This window comes from Mesocricetus auratus, unplaced genomic scaffold (genome assembly GCF_017639785.1).
Source record: "Mesocricetus auratus isolate SY011 unplaced genomic scaffold, BCM_Maur_2.0 Super-Scaffold_6730, whole genome shotgun sequence".
NCBI classification, from domain to species: Eukaryota; Metazoa; Chordata; class Mammalia; order Rodentia; family Cricetidae; genus Mesocricetus; species Mesocricetus auratus.
Genome location: NW_024429184.1, coordinates 117,001,077 through 117,020,228, shown reverse-complemented (window position 1 = coordinate 117,020,228; position 19,152 = coordinate 117,001,077). Strand labels below are relative to the sequence as shown.

At 43.2% G+C, this 19,152-nt stretch overlaps 1 protein-coding gene across 11 annotated transcripts in view; it reads left to right on the top strand.

The window, feature by feature from the left end:
• Positions 1-19,152, top strand: part of LOC101832181 (protocadherin gamma-C4) — a 210,359-nt gene that overhangs the window by 64,230 nt on the left and 126,977 nt on the right. Inside the window, exon 2 of one of the 11 annotated variants that reach the window (XM_040741913.1) lies at positions 46-2,100. The exons of 8 other annotated variants lie outside the window; for them this stretch is intronic. In XM_040741913.1, coding sequence (XP_040597847.1) covers positions 46-51 — 6 coding nt within the window. In that variant the 3' untranslated portion in view covers positions 52-2,100. Of the gene's footprint in view, positions 1-45; positions 2,101-7,878; positions 10,463-13,967; positions 16,544-19,152 lie in introns of those variants that run through there. 2 more of the 11 variants (XM_040741900.1, XM_013112685.3) reach the window with 2 other exon arrangements.

Here is a 19,152-nt window from a genome sequence, read left to right as displayed (position 1 = left end):
TTTCATTCATTTTTATACTTTTCAAATATGTTATTGGTCCCTCAGGTCTAATAAAATAAACACGGAAGGTGTCATCATGACCGTTTTATGAAAATATAAGTCAAAATTGTAATAATGCCAGTAAATATTATTGCAACAAGGTAACCTCTGATACTTGAGAATTCATGAATGAAGCACTTAATTTGGAGAGATATAAAATTCCAATTTGAAGAAATGACAGCCATAATGCCTAGCAAGCATTTAAAATACTCTATGCTGGCCATGAAAAGGCTGCTTTCAGCATAAGTATACAGTAAAAATATTACTCTAACTGGGTCTTTACTTGGAGCCATTAGTGGCTACTTCTGCAGCTCCTCTGCCCAAGTGTACAGTGCCACCATTGGCTAATGATGAGCAAAGTATCGACTCCTGCAGCCACAGTGGAATTATCTGAGAACTCTGAGTTTGTCTGCAAAGCTACCCATCAGTCAGAGAACCTACCACAAAGACAAAGCATGTGCTCCGGAATCCCAGGGTCACCCTGAGGAGCATGAGAGACATCTCTGGATCCAGGCCTCGCAGAGCTGCAGCTATGGCATTTCTTCTCTTCTGTTTGTGTTCTACCTGACGGTCTCAGAGATTTAGTGATTTATCCCAGAAAAGTCAGTTGTGGACTCAGTGCTGAGGAAGGGCAGCAGGCAGGTGGGCAGGCAGACCGACACCGTGCTGGTGCAGTAGCTGAGAACTTACATGATGAGATAATGGCCGATCCCCAATGACTCCAACAAGATTGTTATCTCCAACAAGGCCACACCTCCTCCAACAAGGCCACACCTCCTCCAACAAAGCCACACCTCCTCCGACAAGGCCACACCTCCTCCGACAAGACCACACCTCCTCCAACAAAGCCACACCTCCTCCAACAAGGCTACTAATCCTAATCCTTTCCAAGCAATTCTACCAACTCCCCAGGCATTTGTACATGAGCCTATGGGGTTCATTCTCATTCAATCCAGCACACACTGCCTCAGCCCTGGTTACAAGTCACTATTTTCAAAAGGAGAACCCAGATAGCAGATGTCACTTGCACAGAAAGTGCCGCTGAACAGCATTCTTGCTACTACCTGCTCTTCACCACTGTGGACAGGAGCAGGCTGCCCAGATAAGTGTCTCCAAGAACCCCTTTGCTTACTCCTAGAGTGATGTCTGCTGCCCCAGATGAGATCAGCAATGAGATCACCTACGCCTTTACCAGTGCTGATAAGGTGGTTGGACCAGTGTTCAAGCTCACTACTGGTGGATAGTTGGCCTTTGAAGGAGGGAAGAGATGCACAATTGGGGTACAAGAAAATGATGGTGGAAGTCACCCTGCATATTGCAAACTACAATGCTGAATAGAAGGAAAATTTCACTTATAATAGTTCAGAATTCAAAACACATATATAGGTAGGAAAAAATGGAGCCTTAGACCAGAAGCAGATTCTGCAGTGTAGGGGCATTATCTGAACAAATGAATTGTTTGTTTCATTCTTCTAACACAAGCTTCATTCTGTAAATATCAATCATCAGTGTTGACACTCGGTTTTCTACTAGGCCTCCTATATGGTCCATATAACTGACAACAATCCCCTTCTATAACTTCCACCATGCAAGCAAGTCCTTCACATCCTGATTTGAGGCATATCAGCCATGTAGCCTTCTCCATCTTAGTCAGAGACCTAGAGCTAAGGTCATTATCCTATATGTCCCCAGCAGGGTTTGACAACCACAGGAAGCTACACTCTTTCAAGCTAGCACTGTAACCCCACATTCAGGATTCTCTAGTCCTCAGAGTCAATGTGGGCATACGTATGCTGGTGGGCCACCTCAGTGACAGCACCCAATATATGCTGTGACCTGTGCTGGGACACAACAGTCCTGAGCCCTTCTACAGGCAGTGTGATTACCTGATCATCAAAGTAGTGGTTATAGACATGATCTCTGAGCACAGTGCCAGCCTCTCCTGCCTTGCAAGACTCTATAGCCTAAGACTGTTCATGGGAGGAGCTGTACTGGACACACTTTGAGAAACAAAATTAAGTCCATCACCAATTTCTGGTTCTAATAAAAAAATGAAGGTCAGCTACCCTGTTCGGTCTCTGTTACTCTGTGTGTCATCTTTGTAAATAGTTTGCAAGAGAAATCTCTGGACCACAGTGCTTACCCATCCCCCTCTGACCCCTAGGCAGGCCCCAGCTTCACCTGGTAGCAATCTTGGCCTTGGTCTTTGTGTTCTATCTCCTTGCCATGGTCATAGCTATTGCCCTGCATCTGTGACACTCTTATAGGCACAACCCCGGAGTCTGCTTTGAGCTGGCTCTCTGATCCAAGACTACATTGTTTCCTTTTCCCCAACTATGACAAGGGAATTTTGTCATATTACTACAATGGATTGGATGCCCTGTCTAACATTATTCAGGCACTGAGTTTAATTGTCTCAGTACAAAGCCCACAAAGATTTTCTGCTACAAGACTGAAGTCTTTGGGGTTGAAAGTGCCAACCAGTAACAACAATCCAAACAGGACTTTGATAAAATCAACTTGCAAGTTGTTCCTTCAAATCTCTCCTATGTGTAATTAGGAGAGAACTCAATAACTTAGAGATGAAATGCTGCAGATGAATTACTCCTTGATTCTATTGTGTTTCATTAATTTTTCTGGGTGGGGAGCATGCAGTAATGAAATTCCTTGTAAGCTTTGCAATTGCTCTTCTGTAGAAAGTCTCCTAATGGTCTTAAAGTTAATTCTAAAATAATACAATCAAAAAACATTTCAACTAAGAAATATATCACATTAGCATCATGACACATTATCTATCCCTTCTGTAGTGCTTTGTTATGGGATATTCCTTTGCATTGCGTGGAAATATGTCACTGTGGTTGGCACAAAGAGCTGAATGGTCAATAGCTAGGCAGAAAGAGGTTAGGCAGGACTTCTGGGGACAGAGAGGTCTCAGAGAAGAAGAAAGGCAAAGTCACCAGCCAGAAGCAGAGGAAGCAAGGCACGCAGGAGAAGAGGTAAAAGCTATGAGCCACATGACAGCACATAGACTAATAGAAATTGGTTATTTTAAGTTAAAGGAGCTATTTAGAAGCAAGCCTAAGCTAAGGCCAAGCTTTCATAATGGCAACAAGTCATGGTTTGGGGGCTGGAGGTCCAAAACAGCCTGGTACACTTGTCTCCAAATGTGGGGCCACATATATCCACATAAGGCCTGAGAAATATTTTTTTAAAGGTTCAGAACACAGAGTCAAACATGGCGTCCTGGTGAACATGGTCTCTCAAGTAGGCTCAGTAGCATACAGAGATACAGCTACTGGTGGCTGCCTGTGGGCTGGAGTCAGCCACCAACTCCATGCACTACACTGAGCTGTATGGCGGCTGACATAGCAGTTTAAGATTTGTCTCACACAGTTAGAGAATGTTACAGGAACTCAGTAAAGACAGATCCAGATGAAAAAAAAAAGCCCTTTAAACAGGTTACAGTATGATTTAAAAATATGCGTAGGCTTTAAAACTAAAAGAGAATGGATATAGACAGTCATAAAAATTAGTTCATGAATAATGAGATAAATCATTAAGGAGGATAAAATAATATAAAAAGATAAGCTACATAAAGATGAAAAATACAGAGAGAGTCTGGATCCTTTATGGTGTCTTGTTGACTTACATTTTTTTCATTGCCAATGAGCAAACAACAGATGCTGGGAGACATGGGATTGTAGGAGGAACTGCTGTGTTAAACCAGCCTAGATACTTCAGCAGTCCCTCAGCTTTAAAATGGAAGTCAAAACATGGATTGTGTTGGGGAAGAGGTTTGCTTTAGTTTCCATAGGAAACGAAAGGCTGTGGATTTGTTCAAAGTTAAACGGAATCAGGTTTGATCTGGGGCGGGAGGGGGGGGGGGGGGGACTCCTGAAAAATCTTGACTACAGATATAAAGAAATAAACCTACAAAACTACAAGATGGGTTATGTACCTGCTCAAACATAAAACAAAAAAATCAACTTTGGCTGGATTGTGTACAATGTACAGTCCATACTTCTGTTAATGCAGATATGTAAGTTACCTTTAAAAGCTTGTGTGTTTTCCGAACAAGGGGAAAAGACACCAATAAAAACAGGTGGTCCAAGCCGGGTGGTGGTGGTGCACGCCTTTAATCCCAGCACTCGGGAGGCAGAGGCAGGCGGATCTTTGTGCGTTCGAGGCCAGGCTGGACCGATAGCCTCCGAAACAATACAGAGAAACCCTGTCTCGTAAAAACCAAAAAAAAAAAAAAAACAGGTGGTCCAGGTGGTCCAGGTGGTCCAGCTTCTCAGAGGGCCTCTGTTGCAGTTTCCTCAGAGTTCTGCATCCAGGACATCTTCAAGTCTGCTGGCTAAGATGGTCTGGCCATACAGACTATTTTAACTGGGACTGCAGATAAGCCTTGCACTTTCCCCTTGCATACAGAGTGAACAATAAATGCTACAACTAGTTTTTCCATGACTTTACCATTACCTCAGTGTTCTAAGGGTTCCCTAAAGAATCCTTCACCTCCAGACAACAGGAAGCAGTCTAAAGAGCACAATGCCCACATTCCCAAGAGGTGGGGTACATGATGTTTGGTCATTTGGAGGGTTGTGGGCATTTGTCATCATTTAGGGGCTTGGTTACAAGTTGTTATTAGTCATGGTCAGGAAAAAAGTTGAACAAATGAGATTAGATTCAGGGATCTCTTCATGAAGGGAAAAGGGGGGATATTGTATAGAAATGAATAGATAAAAGGGTGAATCGTTGAGTCTACTTTTGAGGAACCACTAGTCTCAAATATTTTACATTGGTAGGGATTTTTGTATATTAATATGTATGGTTATTTTGTTATACTTAGTATGTTTCTATTCTTGTTTACAGTGTTATACCTCTGCAGCTCATTTTTAAATGTAATGTTAAGTTTTAGTCCTTGAAGTTATTTACGATAATAAAAAATACAGGTTAATAGTCATCTATAACAATCAAACTTATACTCATGTTAGGCATGTTTTCAAGGTTATATAGAGATATATATTTAGATAGATTATTTTTGAACACTCCAAAGACCTACAGGATATGGCATTTAAAATGTCATAATAACATAAGGCTCTTCATGACAGTGAGATATGTTTGTTCATTGCAGCACTAACCTACTCCAAAAAAGGATGATGGGCATCCAGGGACCTCCATATGGAGTTTGCTTTCTTTTTGGCAGAAGCTAGCCTTTTGGGTACAAAATTTCCCTTATCTAGACTGCTGACAGTACTCTGCCCAAATTAGACAAGAAGTATAAAAAAAACAACTGCAGAACTTTGCCAAGACAGGGTAGCAACTCCTTCAAAAAACCCCTGCTTCACAGATCTGTCAGATATTCTAGGCCTGTAAGCCAAAATGGATGCCCCAACATTACAGAAGAACTTGGGGTGACTGGCCAGTCATCCAGATGTATTTATCATGTCTTAGTTTTGGAGGTTACTGCTCTGTACTTCCTGTTTACTCAGGTAATATTATACTCTTCTCAGGTCTTTGATGGTGTTGAAGACTAGATAGTTATAGTTACAATTTCCCTCAGTCATGATAAAAAGTAAATTAGGTACAAAACTTTGGAGTCATGAAGAGAGGATAGATAATGAAGTGTTTTCTCTAAATTTGCCAAATACAAATGAGCTTGACATTGTAAATGTAATTGTAACCTGATAATTGTTCTGATTGTATATATAGTTTGATTATGTTAGAGTTAGAACATTTTCTTTTTATTTAGACAAAAAGGAGGAAATGTTGCAGAATATTCCCTTACACTATGTGAAGATGTGTCACTGTGATTGTATTAATAAAGAGCTAGATGGTCAATAGCTAGGCAGGAAGATGTTAGGCAGGACTTCTGCAGACAGAGAGGTCTCAGTGAAGAAGAAAGGCAAAGTCACCAACCAAAAGCAGGGAAGCAAGACATGCAGGAGGAGAGGTAAAAGCCATGAGCCACATGAAAGCACATAAATTAATAGAAATGAGTTAATTTAAGTTAAAAGAGATAGTTACAAACAAGCCTAAGCTAAGGCCAAGCTTACATAATTGGCAATAAGTCTCTGTATTACGATTTGGGGGCTGGAGGTAAAAAAAAAGCCTGCTATAGTGCTTGGCATTGAATTAAAAACTTTTGACATCCCAAATAGCATGCTAATACTGGGTTATATTGCTGTTTTGGTCACTGTTCCATTGCTGTAAAGAGATCCATGACTATGGCAACTCTTATAAAAGAAAACATTTAATTGGGCTTGATTACAGTTTCAGAGGTATAATCTATTGCTCTGGTGGGAGCATGGCAGCATGCAGGCAGACTTGGTACTAGAGGAAGAGCTAAGGATTCTACATCAAGATCCACAGACAGCAGGAAAAGACAGACTCTAGGACTGGCTTGGGCTGAAACCCCAAAGCCCACCCCATAGCATACTTCCTTAAAGACCACACCTACAACAAGGCCACACCTCTTAATCTTTCACGTAGTGACACAATTCCCAAACCCAGACATTCTCTCCTGAACTAAACACAGCTCTATGCAATCAAATGATCCACTTACTTTGCATACAGTCAGTCACAAATACCCTGTGTACAATATAGTAAATAAATGTATTAGAATATTTTATGTAGCATGAAAGACAGGTACCAAAATAAGTCCTCTTATTCAACTGAAGACTCATCGTCAATATGGGTGTTGATGCATACAAGAAGGGACATGACAGAAAACAGCATGGGACCGGGATCAAGGCATGGATACCTAGGTGTGTTTTGAACATGAGGTCTGTGTTTAAAAACACCTGAGATTGGATGTTTGTTTCAATGTATAGTACTGGCGGATCCACACACAGATCTGTATTAGGAGAGTGCTAGGAATGAGTATGATCTGAATTTTTTCTGAGCCGGTGTGGAGTGTCAGCACATAAGAGGCAGATTTGCCTTAAAATGGTTCCTAAAGTGAGTTGTTTGAAAACTCACTTCTCCTAAAGTGAGCAGCTGCCCGAGATCCACCAGTGGAGAATGTTTTAGTTGTCTTGAGTACGTGTTTTTAATTCAAGGCGAGATAAAAGAATTGTGGGCTTATACCACAGCTGGATTAAGCATCTCTCTTGAGAAAGGTAATTTTCAGAAATCTTGAACTTCGTGACCTCGATGGACAGTGAACGAATCACCTTAAATAAAAATTTATTGGTGGGCAGTGATGGTGTATACCTTCAATAGTAGCATTCCAGAGGCAGGTGGATGTCTGTGTTCAGGGCCAGCCTTATCAACAAAGTGATTTTCAGGACAGTCAGGGCTACACAAAGAAGCCCTGTCTCAAAAAAAATTATTGGCCTTACAAATAAATGTTTTCACTTCCTATACATTTTTTAGAAAGCACACACAAATGTCACCTATGTTACAGCCTTTCTTTAAATGTTAATAGGATGATATCCAAAAATGGCAATTCTTCTGCTCGTTGACACTGTAGTAGACTCTTTCTGAATGTGTTTGAGGCTATCGGTGACCTTATTGAAAGTGGGCAAACACGGGATGATTCAAGGCTTCCAGAAAAGTGTGACACCATTTCTATTCCACAAGATTCTAAGAAATAGTCCCACAAAAAAATAGGCACTTTTTAGGGAACACTCTTAATCATTTTAAATTGAACATATTATTCTTGTTTCATTCACTCTTTTATTAAGAGAAATATAAATATCATAACTGCAAATTTGACAGAAATAAAATCCTCTACCAATGTAACAAAACTGGTGCAGTATGAAGTTAAGACTCTAAGTGTCGCTGTTCCCTTCCCTAACCCGAGCAAGACAATCATTGGGAACTGGGTTGTCTCCTGTTGAGATACCAAAGCTGTGCAGGAATTCTAACCTGAGACGGTTCTCAACTGGTCTCCGTTCATTATTTAAGGGTCTTAATCTCTAATTTTGTGCACTGCAAAGTGGGACGGAGTTATTTGTCCTCCCAGTAATCACTGGGAAGTCTTTAACAAGTCAGTATGGCGGCTCAGCAGAGGCGCCCGCCCTGCTGCCAGTTGCTCCTGCTTTTCAATCTCCTGTGGTGGTTGTGGGGTTCGGAAGCTGGGCAGATCCGCTACTCTATTCCCGAGGAACTAGACAAAGGCTCCTTCGTGGGCAGCATCGCCAAGGACCTGGGGCTGGAGCCCCGCGAGCTGGCGGAGCGCGGGGTCCGCATCGTCTCCAGAGGTAGGTCGCAGCTTTTCTCCCTAAACCCTCGGAGCGGCAGCTTGGTCACCGCAGGCAGGATAGACCGGGAGGAGCTGTGCGCCCAGAGCGCACCCTGCCTGGTGAACTTTAACATCCTGGTGGAGGATAAACTAAATCTTTATCCCGTGGAAGTGGAAATAGTAGACATTAATGACAATGCACCACGATTCTTAAAGGAAGACTTGGAAGTGAAAATTCTCGAAAATGCAGCTCCATCCTCTCGTTTTCTGCTAATGGATGTCTATGACCCCGATGTGGGAATAAACTCCATTCAAAGCTTCAAGCTCAGCGGCAGTAGTCACTTCTCAGTACATTTGCAAAGCCAAGCCCACGGGCCCAAGTACCCGGAGCTGGTGTTGGAGCACACCCTGGACAGAGAGGGAGAAGCGGTTCACCATCTGGCCCTTACTGCTATGGATGGTGGTGACCCTGTCCGAACAGGCATAGCACGAATTGTGGTAAGTGTCGTAGATGTGAATGACAATGCTCCAGCGTTTACTCAGCCTATCTATCGTGTGAGTGTTCCTGAAAATCTGCCAGTTGGTACAAGAGTGTTAACAGTTAATGCCACTGACCGGGATGAAGGGGTCCACGCAGAAATAACATATTCCTTTGTGAAGATCACAGAAGAGATCTCACAGATCTTCTGCTTGGATCGTTTAACTGGGGAAATTTCAACTTCTGAAACTCTAGACTATGAGGATTCAAAATTTTATGAGCTGGATGTTGAAGCCCGGGATCAGCCAGGTCTGCAAGACAGAGCCAAAGTCTTAATAACCATCTTGGATGTGAATGACAACGCACCAGAAGTAGTGGTTACATCTGGTAGCAGAGCAATTGCTGAGAACGCACCTCCAGGGACAGTAATCGCTCTTTTTCAAGTTTATGATAAAGACTCTGAACAGAATGGCTTGGTAGTATGCTCTGTCTCCGAAAGTCTCCCATTTAAGCTGGAAGCATCGTTAGACAATTATTTTCGATTAGTGACAACTACGGTGCTAGATCGGGAGCAGGTGTCCTCATATAACATCACTGTGACAGCCACCGACAGAGGAACCCCACCTCTGTCTACAGCAAGGTTCATCTCCTTGAATGTGGCAGACATTAATGACAACCCACCAATTTTTTCCCGTTCCTCCTACTCTGTTTATGTCCCTGAGAATAACCCCAAAGGCATCTCCATCTTCTCTTTGAAGGCAGTGGACTCTGACAGTGAAGAGAATGCTGAGATTATCTACTCTCTGACCAAAGAAACCCTCCAGGGTACACCTCTATCCTCGTACCTCTCTATCAACTCCAACACTGGTGTCCTGTATGCACTGTGCTCCTTTGACTATGAACAGTTTAGAGAACTGAGTCTACTGGTGTCAGCCAATGACAGAGGGGAACCCCCACTTAGCAGCAATGTGTCACTAAACTTGTTTGTGCTGGACCAGAATGACAATGTACCTGAGATCCTGTACCCTGTCCTACCCACTGATGGTTCTACTGGTGTGGAGCTGGCACCCCGCTCTGCAGAGCCTGGATACCTGGTGACTAAGGTGGTGGCAGTGGACAGAGACTCAGGACAGAACGCCTGGCTGTCCTACCGTCTGCTCAAGGCCAGCGAGCCCGGGCTCTTCTCAGTCGGGCTTCACACGGGCGAGGTGCGCACTACACGGGCCCTGCTGGACAGAGACGCCCTGAAGCAGAGCCTGGTGGTGTCTGTGCAGGACCACGGCCAGCCTCCGCTCTCAGCCACCGTCACACTCACCATAGCAGTGGCTGACAACATCCCTGAGGTCCTAGCTGACCTGGGCAGCCTTGATCTTCCACACAAATCTGATGATTCAAGCCTTACAATCTACCTAGTGGTGGCAGTGGTCAGTGTCTCTTGCGTCTTCTTTGCTTTTGTGGTGGGGCTGCTGGTGCTCAGGCTGTGGCGCTTGCGTAAGTCAAGGCCACTGAAGGCCACGAGGAAAGGCGTGTCAAACATGTCCACTTCACACTGTGTGGGTATTGACGGGGTGCAGGCTTTCCTGCAGACCTATTCCCATGAGGTCTCCCTCACTGCAGACTCCAGGAGGAGTCACCTCATCTTCCCCCAGCCCAACTACGCCCACACACTCATCAGCCAGGAGAGCTGTGGGAAGAGTGAACCTTTATTAACACGGGAAGACTCGATTGTTTGTAAAGAGGAAGACTCTCTTGATCAGGTAAGGCTATTGCTTTTATTTAAAAAGAAAACAGGAAATTGTAATATTCTCTTTGCACACAGTGGGTCTTTTCTCTTTGCAATGAATCATATTTGTCATTGTTTGCATATGAAATGTCTCTCAGAGATCCAAGGCTCGGTCTCCAATGAAAGCAATGGGAGATGTGCTTTTGGAAAGGCAATGCACTATGCGGACCCTGGCCCCCTGGCTTACAAAGTGCTGAGAATCAACCCAGGCCTTTGTACAAACCAGGCAAGCATTCGACCAATTTTGCCAGTTCTTAGTGAAAGTTATGCCCGTATTCTTTATCTCTGCATCTGTGGTTGCTTCTTCCTGTATTTGCCCTTGTCCTGTCCTACCTGGTGAGAGTTGGCTTTCTGTTCCAGACTCTTTGGAGACCTTTGTCTAATTTTGGCCTAGTGATAGACTGACTGCTGGGGTAAGTGCCCAGTGGACCACTGTGCCGTTGCATGTTCCTGTTGTGCATATTCAGTATAGATTATGTTTGAAGCTGAGTTGCTTTGCTGATCTGCCATCCTGTATAGTGTCATCCTTTCACAAGGACACAGACTGAATGTGGTGATATCTTTCTTGCACAAATAAAGCCTAGCTGGGGGTCAGAGAAGGAGCAAGCCATAGCACACCTTACCTCCTAAGCGTCTCAGCAGAGAAGAGAGTGATTTCCTGTTTCTCCCTGTGTATATCCTCTTTCTGTCCAGCTACATCATTTCCTTCCTGTCTGTACAGACCTCCAGACCTCTATGGTTAGCTAGTGGCAAGCTCCATTCTCTGATCCCCAGTCAGGCTTTATTTGTGCAGGAAAGCTATCATCACATATCCCCCTTTTTTGTCTAAAATTTTTAAAAGGTTATAACTAATATGAGAAAAACACCACAAATGAATATCACCTTCGTCTCAGTTCTTTGAAAAGAGGAAAACACACAACCTTCCAAATGTCGAGAGGGTGTTGAAATGCTCTTTGTGGTTCTTGCTTCGGTCAGAGGTCACAAATGCACTGAACTTCACTTTGGCTGCTGCCACTCTAATGATAACAAAGAAACAGCCCTTTTTACATCTTATGAGTTACATTTTAAAAATCACTGATGCCCTTGGAAGGGACTACCTAATCTTACTGCTTAAAAAAACTGAATACTATGCTTAGAACCATTTGTCACTCATTTAAGCCAATGAAAATCTCTATGGTCTTCCAGTTGATACTGAAAGTTTTTTGATACTACAATTTTTAAACCTTGATTTAACTATCTCACACAATTCTGGAAGAGGAAATAAAACAACTTTGTGAAATCTTTTTCAAGCCATATTTTCCCAGCCATTCCCAGTAGTATAGTAAACAAGTGTGTGTTGACATCACCTTTATTATATCATTTTTATGTTAATTACAATGACATATGTGTATTAGGTACTTGATAGTATTTAATAATGAAAATGAGTTTTAATATAAAATCACTTAAAGGCAGTATCTCTAAAAGTACAGACTGACGGGTGAATTGGAGAAGGAAGTTTTAACAAGGGAATTTACATAATTTAGCATTTAAAGAAAATAAGCTTCTGCTGTATAGGACCTAGAGTTTAATACATAGGAACTCTGTATTTGAGTATTTGAAGGAAATAAGGATTCTCATTTAGAGGAATTGTTTTTATTTTTATGGTCAAAGATACAAATAATGGTGTGGATTACCAAGAAGAAAATGGTGGATGTTTTAACTGTCAAAATTATTCTAGCAGGAATAACAAGAAAGGGACTCCTAATGAGTGGGAGAGTCTGTGATTGACCCTCCTGAAAAGCAAGCTGACAATGACTAGGTAGGTGTGGTGGTGCACATCTAATTCCAGGACTTAGAGGACTGAAGCAGAAGTCTGAGGCTAGCCTGTGCTACATAGTGAGAAGCTTTCTCAAAGGAGGAAGGTGTAAAATTGATAACCAAGGAATTAATAAAATTCAGAAGATTTGATAATTTGCTGAGTGGTTAAATGTTTAAATTTTTCCCAATCCTGAGTCACAAGATTCCGTGATCTGACAATAGAACAGACCGACTACCTACACACCTGAGTTTGGTGTACGTGTGTAATAAACCCTAGCTTTAAATGCATATTGAAAATGCATGAGACTCTCCTTTGTAATCCTAGCTTTATTTGCATATTGAAAATGCATGTGGCTCTCCTTTGTAACCTGACGCTGACAGCAGTAATAAACGAAGAGGCTGGAATTCAGCTCTGTGGTACAGCTCTTGCCCATTGTCGGTCCTCAGCTCTCCAAAGCTGGGTGACAATGAGGTTGTCTTGCTTTTCCGGTGCCCTTGGTTTAAACACTGACACAAGGAAAGAAGGAAGAGGGAGGAAAGAAGAAAGGAATAGAAAGAGGAAAAAAGAAAATAAAATGAAGAAGAAAAAGAAGGGAAAGAGAGAAGAAAAATTATTAAAAGCAGTTCTTTTAGACAAGCTCTCTAGAAATCCCTGTGTGATGCAGGCTGGCCTTAAACTTGTGATCCTCCTGTATAGGAGGCTATTTGATTTGTGAATCCTATACAAATACAATTACTTGTTTTGTAAGCTCTGAGAGGATCAGAGCTATTTTACTGTATCATCAATTTTGAACTACATCTTGAATACCCATCAGCATTGCCAGAGCTGACTGAGCTCCATGGGCAAATGCCTGGCTTATTTTAGCCTCTCACCTGCGCTCCCTGTGACCATGTAATTTGAACAAACATTCCACTGTAGAAAAATCTACCAGATCCCACTCTCACGGCAGCCATTCACTCATGTGAACTGGCCAACTGGTGAACACCAGGACATCAGGAACTAACGGAAATTCTCTGACCAGCTTACCATGCAAATAACCAGTACCAGGCTAAGCTGTCATAGAGTTTGCCCACGTACTGGGTTTTGAATCCTCATGGAAACAAATCTGCAATATCACCTGGCTGTTTTATCATCTGCCCAAATCATCCATGTCTGGTCAAACAGCTTTCGAGGTGACAGTTGTCAAGGAGGAAAAACAAACTAGCAGAGACAGTCGTTGTAAAATACGTTTTAAATAAGAAATAAACCAAACAAATGGTTCACCAACAGAAAAGTAAAATATTACACAGAGATTTGCAGAATAGATTTACCATATAGATTTAAATAAGATTTACGTGTTTGCTGCATAATTTTCCCCAACTAAAATGTGAATTGGTGCTCAAGAACGTGACTTCAAAGTTGCTTCGTGAAAGGTATTTTTAAAGGTTTTTGTACTTACTAAGTAGTCTATACCTTGAGATGTATCTTTAAAGTATATCCGTGGTTTCTGGGGTGAAGAAATTTACGTAAACAGAAGTTTTGAAGAATTAAACAGCTTTCTGAAAAATCAGTTCATTTTGCTTCAAGATGGTGCAGTAACTTAGTAAGGACTCTGTGCGCCGCTGTTCACCAACCAGGAGAAGATGGTGTGCCAGAGCTCAGAACCACCGAGTTTACAGCGCAAAGAAAGGACAGACTGATAACAGCCCTCCTCCGAGCTGCGTCAAACTCAGCACTTATTTAGGCTGGATTCCTGGCTTTTCTTCCACACCCTGGGGGTCCGGGCGGACACAACCGGGTCCTGAAGCACATTCCGAGACCTCTCAGAGTCTGAGCGAGATCCGCAGGACAGCAATGGCGACTGGGCAGAGGGGCGCGGGCTACAGGGGATTCCTCCTGCTCTCCATCTTTCTGGGGACCGGATGGGCAGCCAGGGCAGGACAGATGCTGTACTCTGTGTCTGAAGAGACAGACAAAGGGTCTTTTGTGGGAAATATCACCAAGGACCTGGGACTACGGCCTCGGGAGCTGGCGGAGCGCGGAGTCCGCATCGTCTCCAAAGGTAAGACCCAGCTTTTTTCTCTGAACCCGCGAAGCGGCAGCTTAGTTACAGCGGGCAGAATAGACCGGGAGGAGCTGTGCGCCCAGAGCCCGCGGTGTCTCATAAACCTTAACATCTTGATAGAAGACAAAATGAATCTTCACCCTGTAGAGGTGGAAATAATGGATGTTAATGACAATGCCCCCAGATTCTTAACGGAAGAAATAAACATAAAAATAATGGAGAATGCAGTTCCTGGGGTGCGGTTTCCACTAAAGGAAGCTACAGATTCAGACGTGGGCACGAACTCCCTCCAAAAATACCAGCTCAGCCCCAATCGCCACTTCTCCCTGGTTGTGCAAAATGGAGACGACAGCACTAAGTATCCAGAACTGGTACTGGAGAAAGTTCTTGATCGGGAAGAAGAGGGGATTCACCATCTGGTCCTCACGGCCTATGATGGTGGGGACCCACCCAGATCGGGCACGGCCAGCATCCGCGTGACAGTGGTGGATGTGAATGATCACACGCCAGTCTTCTCTCTGCCCCGGTATCAAGCGACGGTCCCTGAGAATGTGCCAGTGGGCACAAGACTTCTCACAGTAAATGCTACCGACTTGGATGAGGGAGCCAATGGAGAAGTGACATATTCTTTCTGGAAAATAACTCCGGAACTTCTACAAATATTCCATCTGAGTTCCCTTACAGGAGAATTGTCGACTTTAAAAGGTCTGGATTATGAAGACTCGAGCTTCTATGAACTCGAAGTGCAGGCTCAAGACGGTGCTGGTAGTCTGACCAAGGCGAAAGCACTGATCACGATTTTAGACGTGAATGACAATGCCCCAGAAGTGACTGTCACATCTGTGAGCAGCCCAGTCCCGGAAGACACACCACCAGGGACAGTGGTCGCTCTTTTCTACCTCCAAGACAAGGATTCAGGAAAGAATGGTGAGGTGACCTGCTCTTTTCCAGAAAGCCTGCCTTTTAAGTTAGAACGCTCAATTGATAATTATTATAGGTTGGTCACTGCACAAAACCTGGACCGGGAAAAGATGTCTGTGTACAACATCACACTGAAAGCCACAGATGGTGGAATTCCTCCTCTGTCCACAGAAACTCACTTATCCATTCATTTGTCAGACACCAATGACAACCCACCCACCTTCTCTGATTCCTCTTACTCCATCTACATCCCTGAGAACAATCTCAGAGGCGCCTCCATCTTCTCAGTGACTGCACAAGACCCTGACAGTGACAAGAATGCTCAAATCACTTACGCTTTAGACGAGGACACCATCCAAGGGGTACCAGTGTCTTCCTATGTGTCCATCAACTCTGACACTGGTGTCCTCTATGCACTTGGATCCTTTGACTATGAGCAGTTTCGGAATCTACAACTAAGAGTGACTGCATATGACAGTGGGGACCCACCTCTCAGCAGCAATGTGTCAGTGAACCTCTTTGTGCTGGACAAGAATGACAATGCCCCCGAGATCCTGTACCCTGTCCTCCCCACAGACGGTTCCACAGGGATGGAGCTGGCACCCCGCTCTGCAGAGCCTGGATACCTGGTGACCAAGGTGGTGGCTGTGGACAGAGACTCAGGCCCAAATGCTTGGCTGTCCTACCGTCTGCTCAAAGCCAGTGAGCCAGGGCTCTTCTCAGTAGGGCTGCACACAGGGGAGGTGCGCACAGCGAGGGCTCTTCTGGACAGAGATGCGCTTAAGCAGAGCCTTGTAGTGGCTGTTCAGGATCATGGCCAGCCCCCACTATCAGCCACTGTGACACTCACTGTGGCTGTGGCCAACAGCATTCCTGATGTTCTGGCAGACCTAGGCAGCATCAGGACCCCCAGTGAACCTGATGATTCGGACATCACTCTCTACCTGGTGGCGGCAGTGGCCACTGTTTCTTGTGTTTTCCTTGTCTTTGTCACTGTGCTATTGGCTCTCAGACTGTGGCGTTGGCACAAGTCACACGTGCTACAGGCTACAGGGGGTGGGCTGGAAGATGTGCCTGCCTCACACTTTGTAGGTTTGGACGGGGTTCAGGCTTTCCTACAAACTTATTCCCATGAGGTTTCACTCACTGCAGACTCTCGAAAGAGCCACATTATCTTCCCTCAGCCCAACTATGTGGATACACTTATCAGCCAAGACAGCTGTGAGAAAAGTGATTCTTTGTTAACATCCATATATTTTCAAGAATGTAAGGGCGAAACCCCAAGTGACCAGGTGAGTTCACTTCTTTACTTTTGATGAGCGTCTGTGTGTGTGCAGTGTTGTCATGACACCAGGTGTCATCTTCTGTTGCTTTCCACCTTGTCTGTTGAGGTAGGGTGTCTTATTTAAACCCAGAACTGGCCAATTTGACTAATATGGTTAGTCAGCTAGCTCTGAGATTCACTGTCTCCATCTCTTCTGCTGTGGGATCACAGATGGGTCACCAAGCCTACCTGGTACTTAAATGGATTCTGGGGATCCAAACTGTGACTCTCACACTTTTGAGTCTAGCAATTTATCCATGAGCCATCTCCAAAGACTTGTCTTCCTTTATCTTTATTTCCACAAGAATTTTATTTTGCCTTAAATATCTCTATCATTTTGCAAAAACAACAACTTCAAAATGTAGATTTAAAACAACTAACATGTTGCAGAAACGTTCGTCATTTTATCTCAGTGGTTGCACTTTAGCAAGAAGCACACAGGTTGTGATGTCTTTTAATCAAACCCTGTGCAGGAATGTGAATAAGTAGACTAACATATGTTTGTGCTGTTTACTAATTTCTCACTTCATTCTCTTAACTCAAATATTATCTAAGTGAAAATGAATTGTTGATGGCTACCTTCCAGGGATTCTTCTTAGAATCAAATCAGTAAAAGAGTGTTAATGATCTTTTCAACCTGAAGCATTTCTCTGCTTTGCTTCTATCTCCATGTAATTCAACTTAGTAACCTTAAACAGAGTAATTACTTGTTCAACTATGTAAAGCACCATCCACTAAAGTTGGGTTGCTCATAAATAATAGATAGATGATTCAAGGATGAAATGTGTCCAGCTGGGTAGATACCTTACTCAGTAAAATGTTTCCTGCACAGCATGAGTTCCTGATCAGTTCTCAATACTCATGTGGAAAATGCAGGTATGATGGTGCATTTTTAACCCAGTGCTGGGGAGGCAGAGACAAGCAGATCTCTGGGATTAGTCTGGCCAGCCTAACCTGACTGGGAAAACGTAAGTCCCAGTGAGAGACCCTGTCTCAAAAAATAATGTGGATGACTCCCAATGAACAATGCCTGAAATTCACCTCTGCTCTACACACACACACACACACACAGAGAGAGAGAGAGAGAGAGAGAGAGAGAGAGAGAGAGAGAGAGATCACACAAAAGAATGACATCACTAAGATCTGCATAAAAACAGACATGGTACCTAATACCACATTAAAGTTAATTGGTCAAAATAGATTAAGTATGTCAAATATGATGATGTTTCTAGGTAGGTGTGATGGTTTCCCTTGACTGCAACACTCAGGAGAGAGGAGCAAAACCTCTAGGCCAGCCTCTTTTTCTATTATAACCCCCAGTGTCTTTTCAAGTGTTGTAACTCTATTTGGGAAATGGACAGCTGCATGTCTTCACACACAACTCCAACATATTCTTTTGGTGGTATTCCAGTGTCAGGGAGATAATGGAAAACCTGGTTCTATGAAATAACTACCTCATACTCTCAACCCCAGACTAATATTTGCTTCCTTTAATCCATTCTTCTGGGGAACAAAAGTGATCTTGGGGATTGACTACTTCCATACTCTTTCACAGAGTGTTTTTTGTACCACACTTATCCATAATAGGCATATGACAAGGTGATAATGACTACTGGAACCCTCTGAGTGCTAATTAAAGGTTTTTTTTCCTAGTGTGATGCTGTATTTTTCTGGTATTTTCCATATAAGCAAACATTTAGTAGCATGAGAGAATATTTCACTCCTGTGGTGTTCTGATATGTAATCATTTAGGAAGAGAACAATACTACATTTTTTGAAGAAAGACACACTCGTGTAAATAGGTTATCCAGATATAATGAAAAGAAACTGCCCTAATCAACACATATTAAACTCTCAAATACATTTTTGAACAAAGAGGAAAAATCATCACTAAACTCAGGGAGCTATTGAAAGCAAGCTTCCTGGGAATGTTTCCCTCCAATTCTGAAGTTATCTTGAAATATAAAGCAAGTGCATAGCAAGGGATCAGTACTGGAGTTCTGTAGACTTTAGTCCCTTTGATTGCAAGATGAACTATTGTTCCCTTGGTAATTCGAATCTTGACATTATAGTTTATAATGAGAATAACTGTGAGGGGAAATGGGTGGCCTGACAGTTCATCCTGTGTCATTGCTTTACTTGAGATAGTGGAAGTGATAATCGCATACTACTACTGTAAGGCAACTGTTCCAAGTATTTTGCAAAATGAAATGAGTTGGATGATGAGTATGAATTGAGTCTTTGAAAAAAAACACAGTTCATCCAGGCATGGTGGTGCACACCTTTAATCCCAGCATTTAGGAGACAGAAGCAGGTGGATCTCTAATTCAAGGCCAGCCTGGTGAACATACTTCCAGGACAGTCACACTATGTAGACAGACCCTATATCAAAAAAAGAAGAAGGAGGAGGGGAATGAAGAAGGAGAAGGAGGAGAAAAAGAAAAAGAAGGAGGGCAGGGAGGAGGAGGAGAAAAAGAAAAGAAGGAGGGCAGGGAGGAGGAGGAGAGGAAGAAGAAGAAGAAGAAGAAGAAGAAGAAGAAGAAGAAGAAGAAGAAGAAGAAGAAGAAGAAGAAGAAG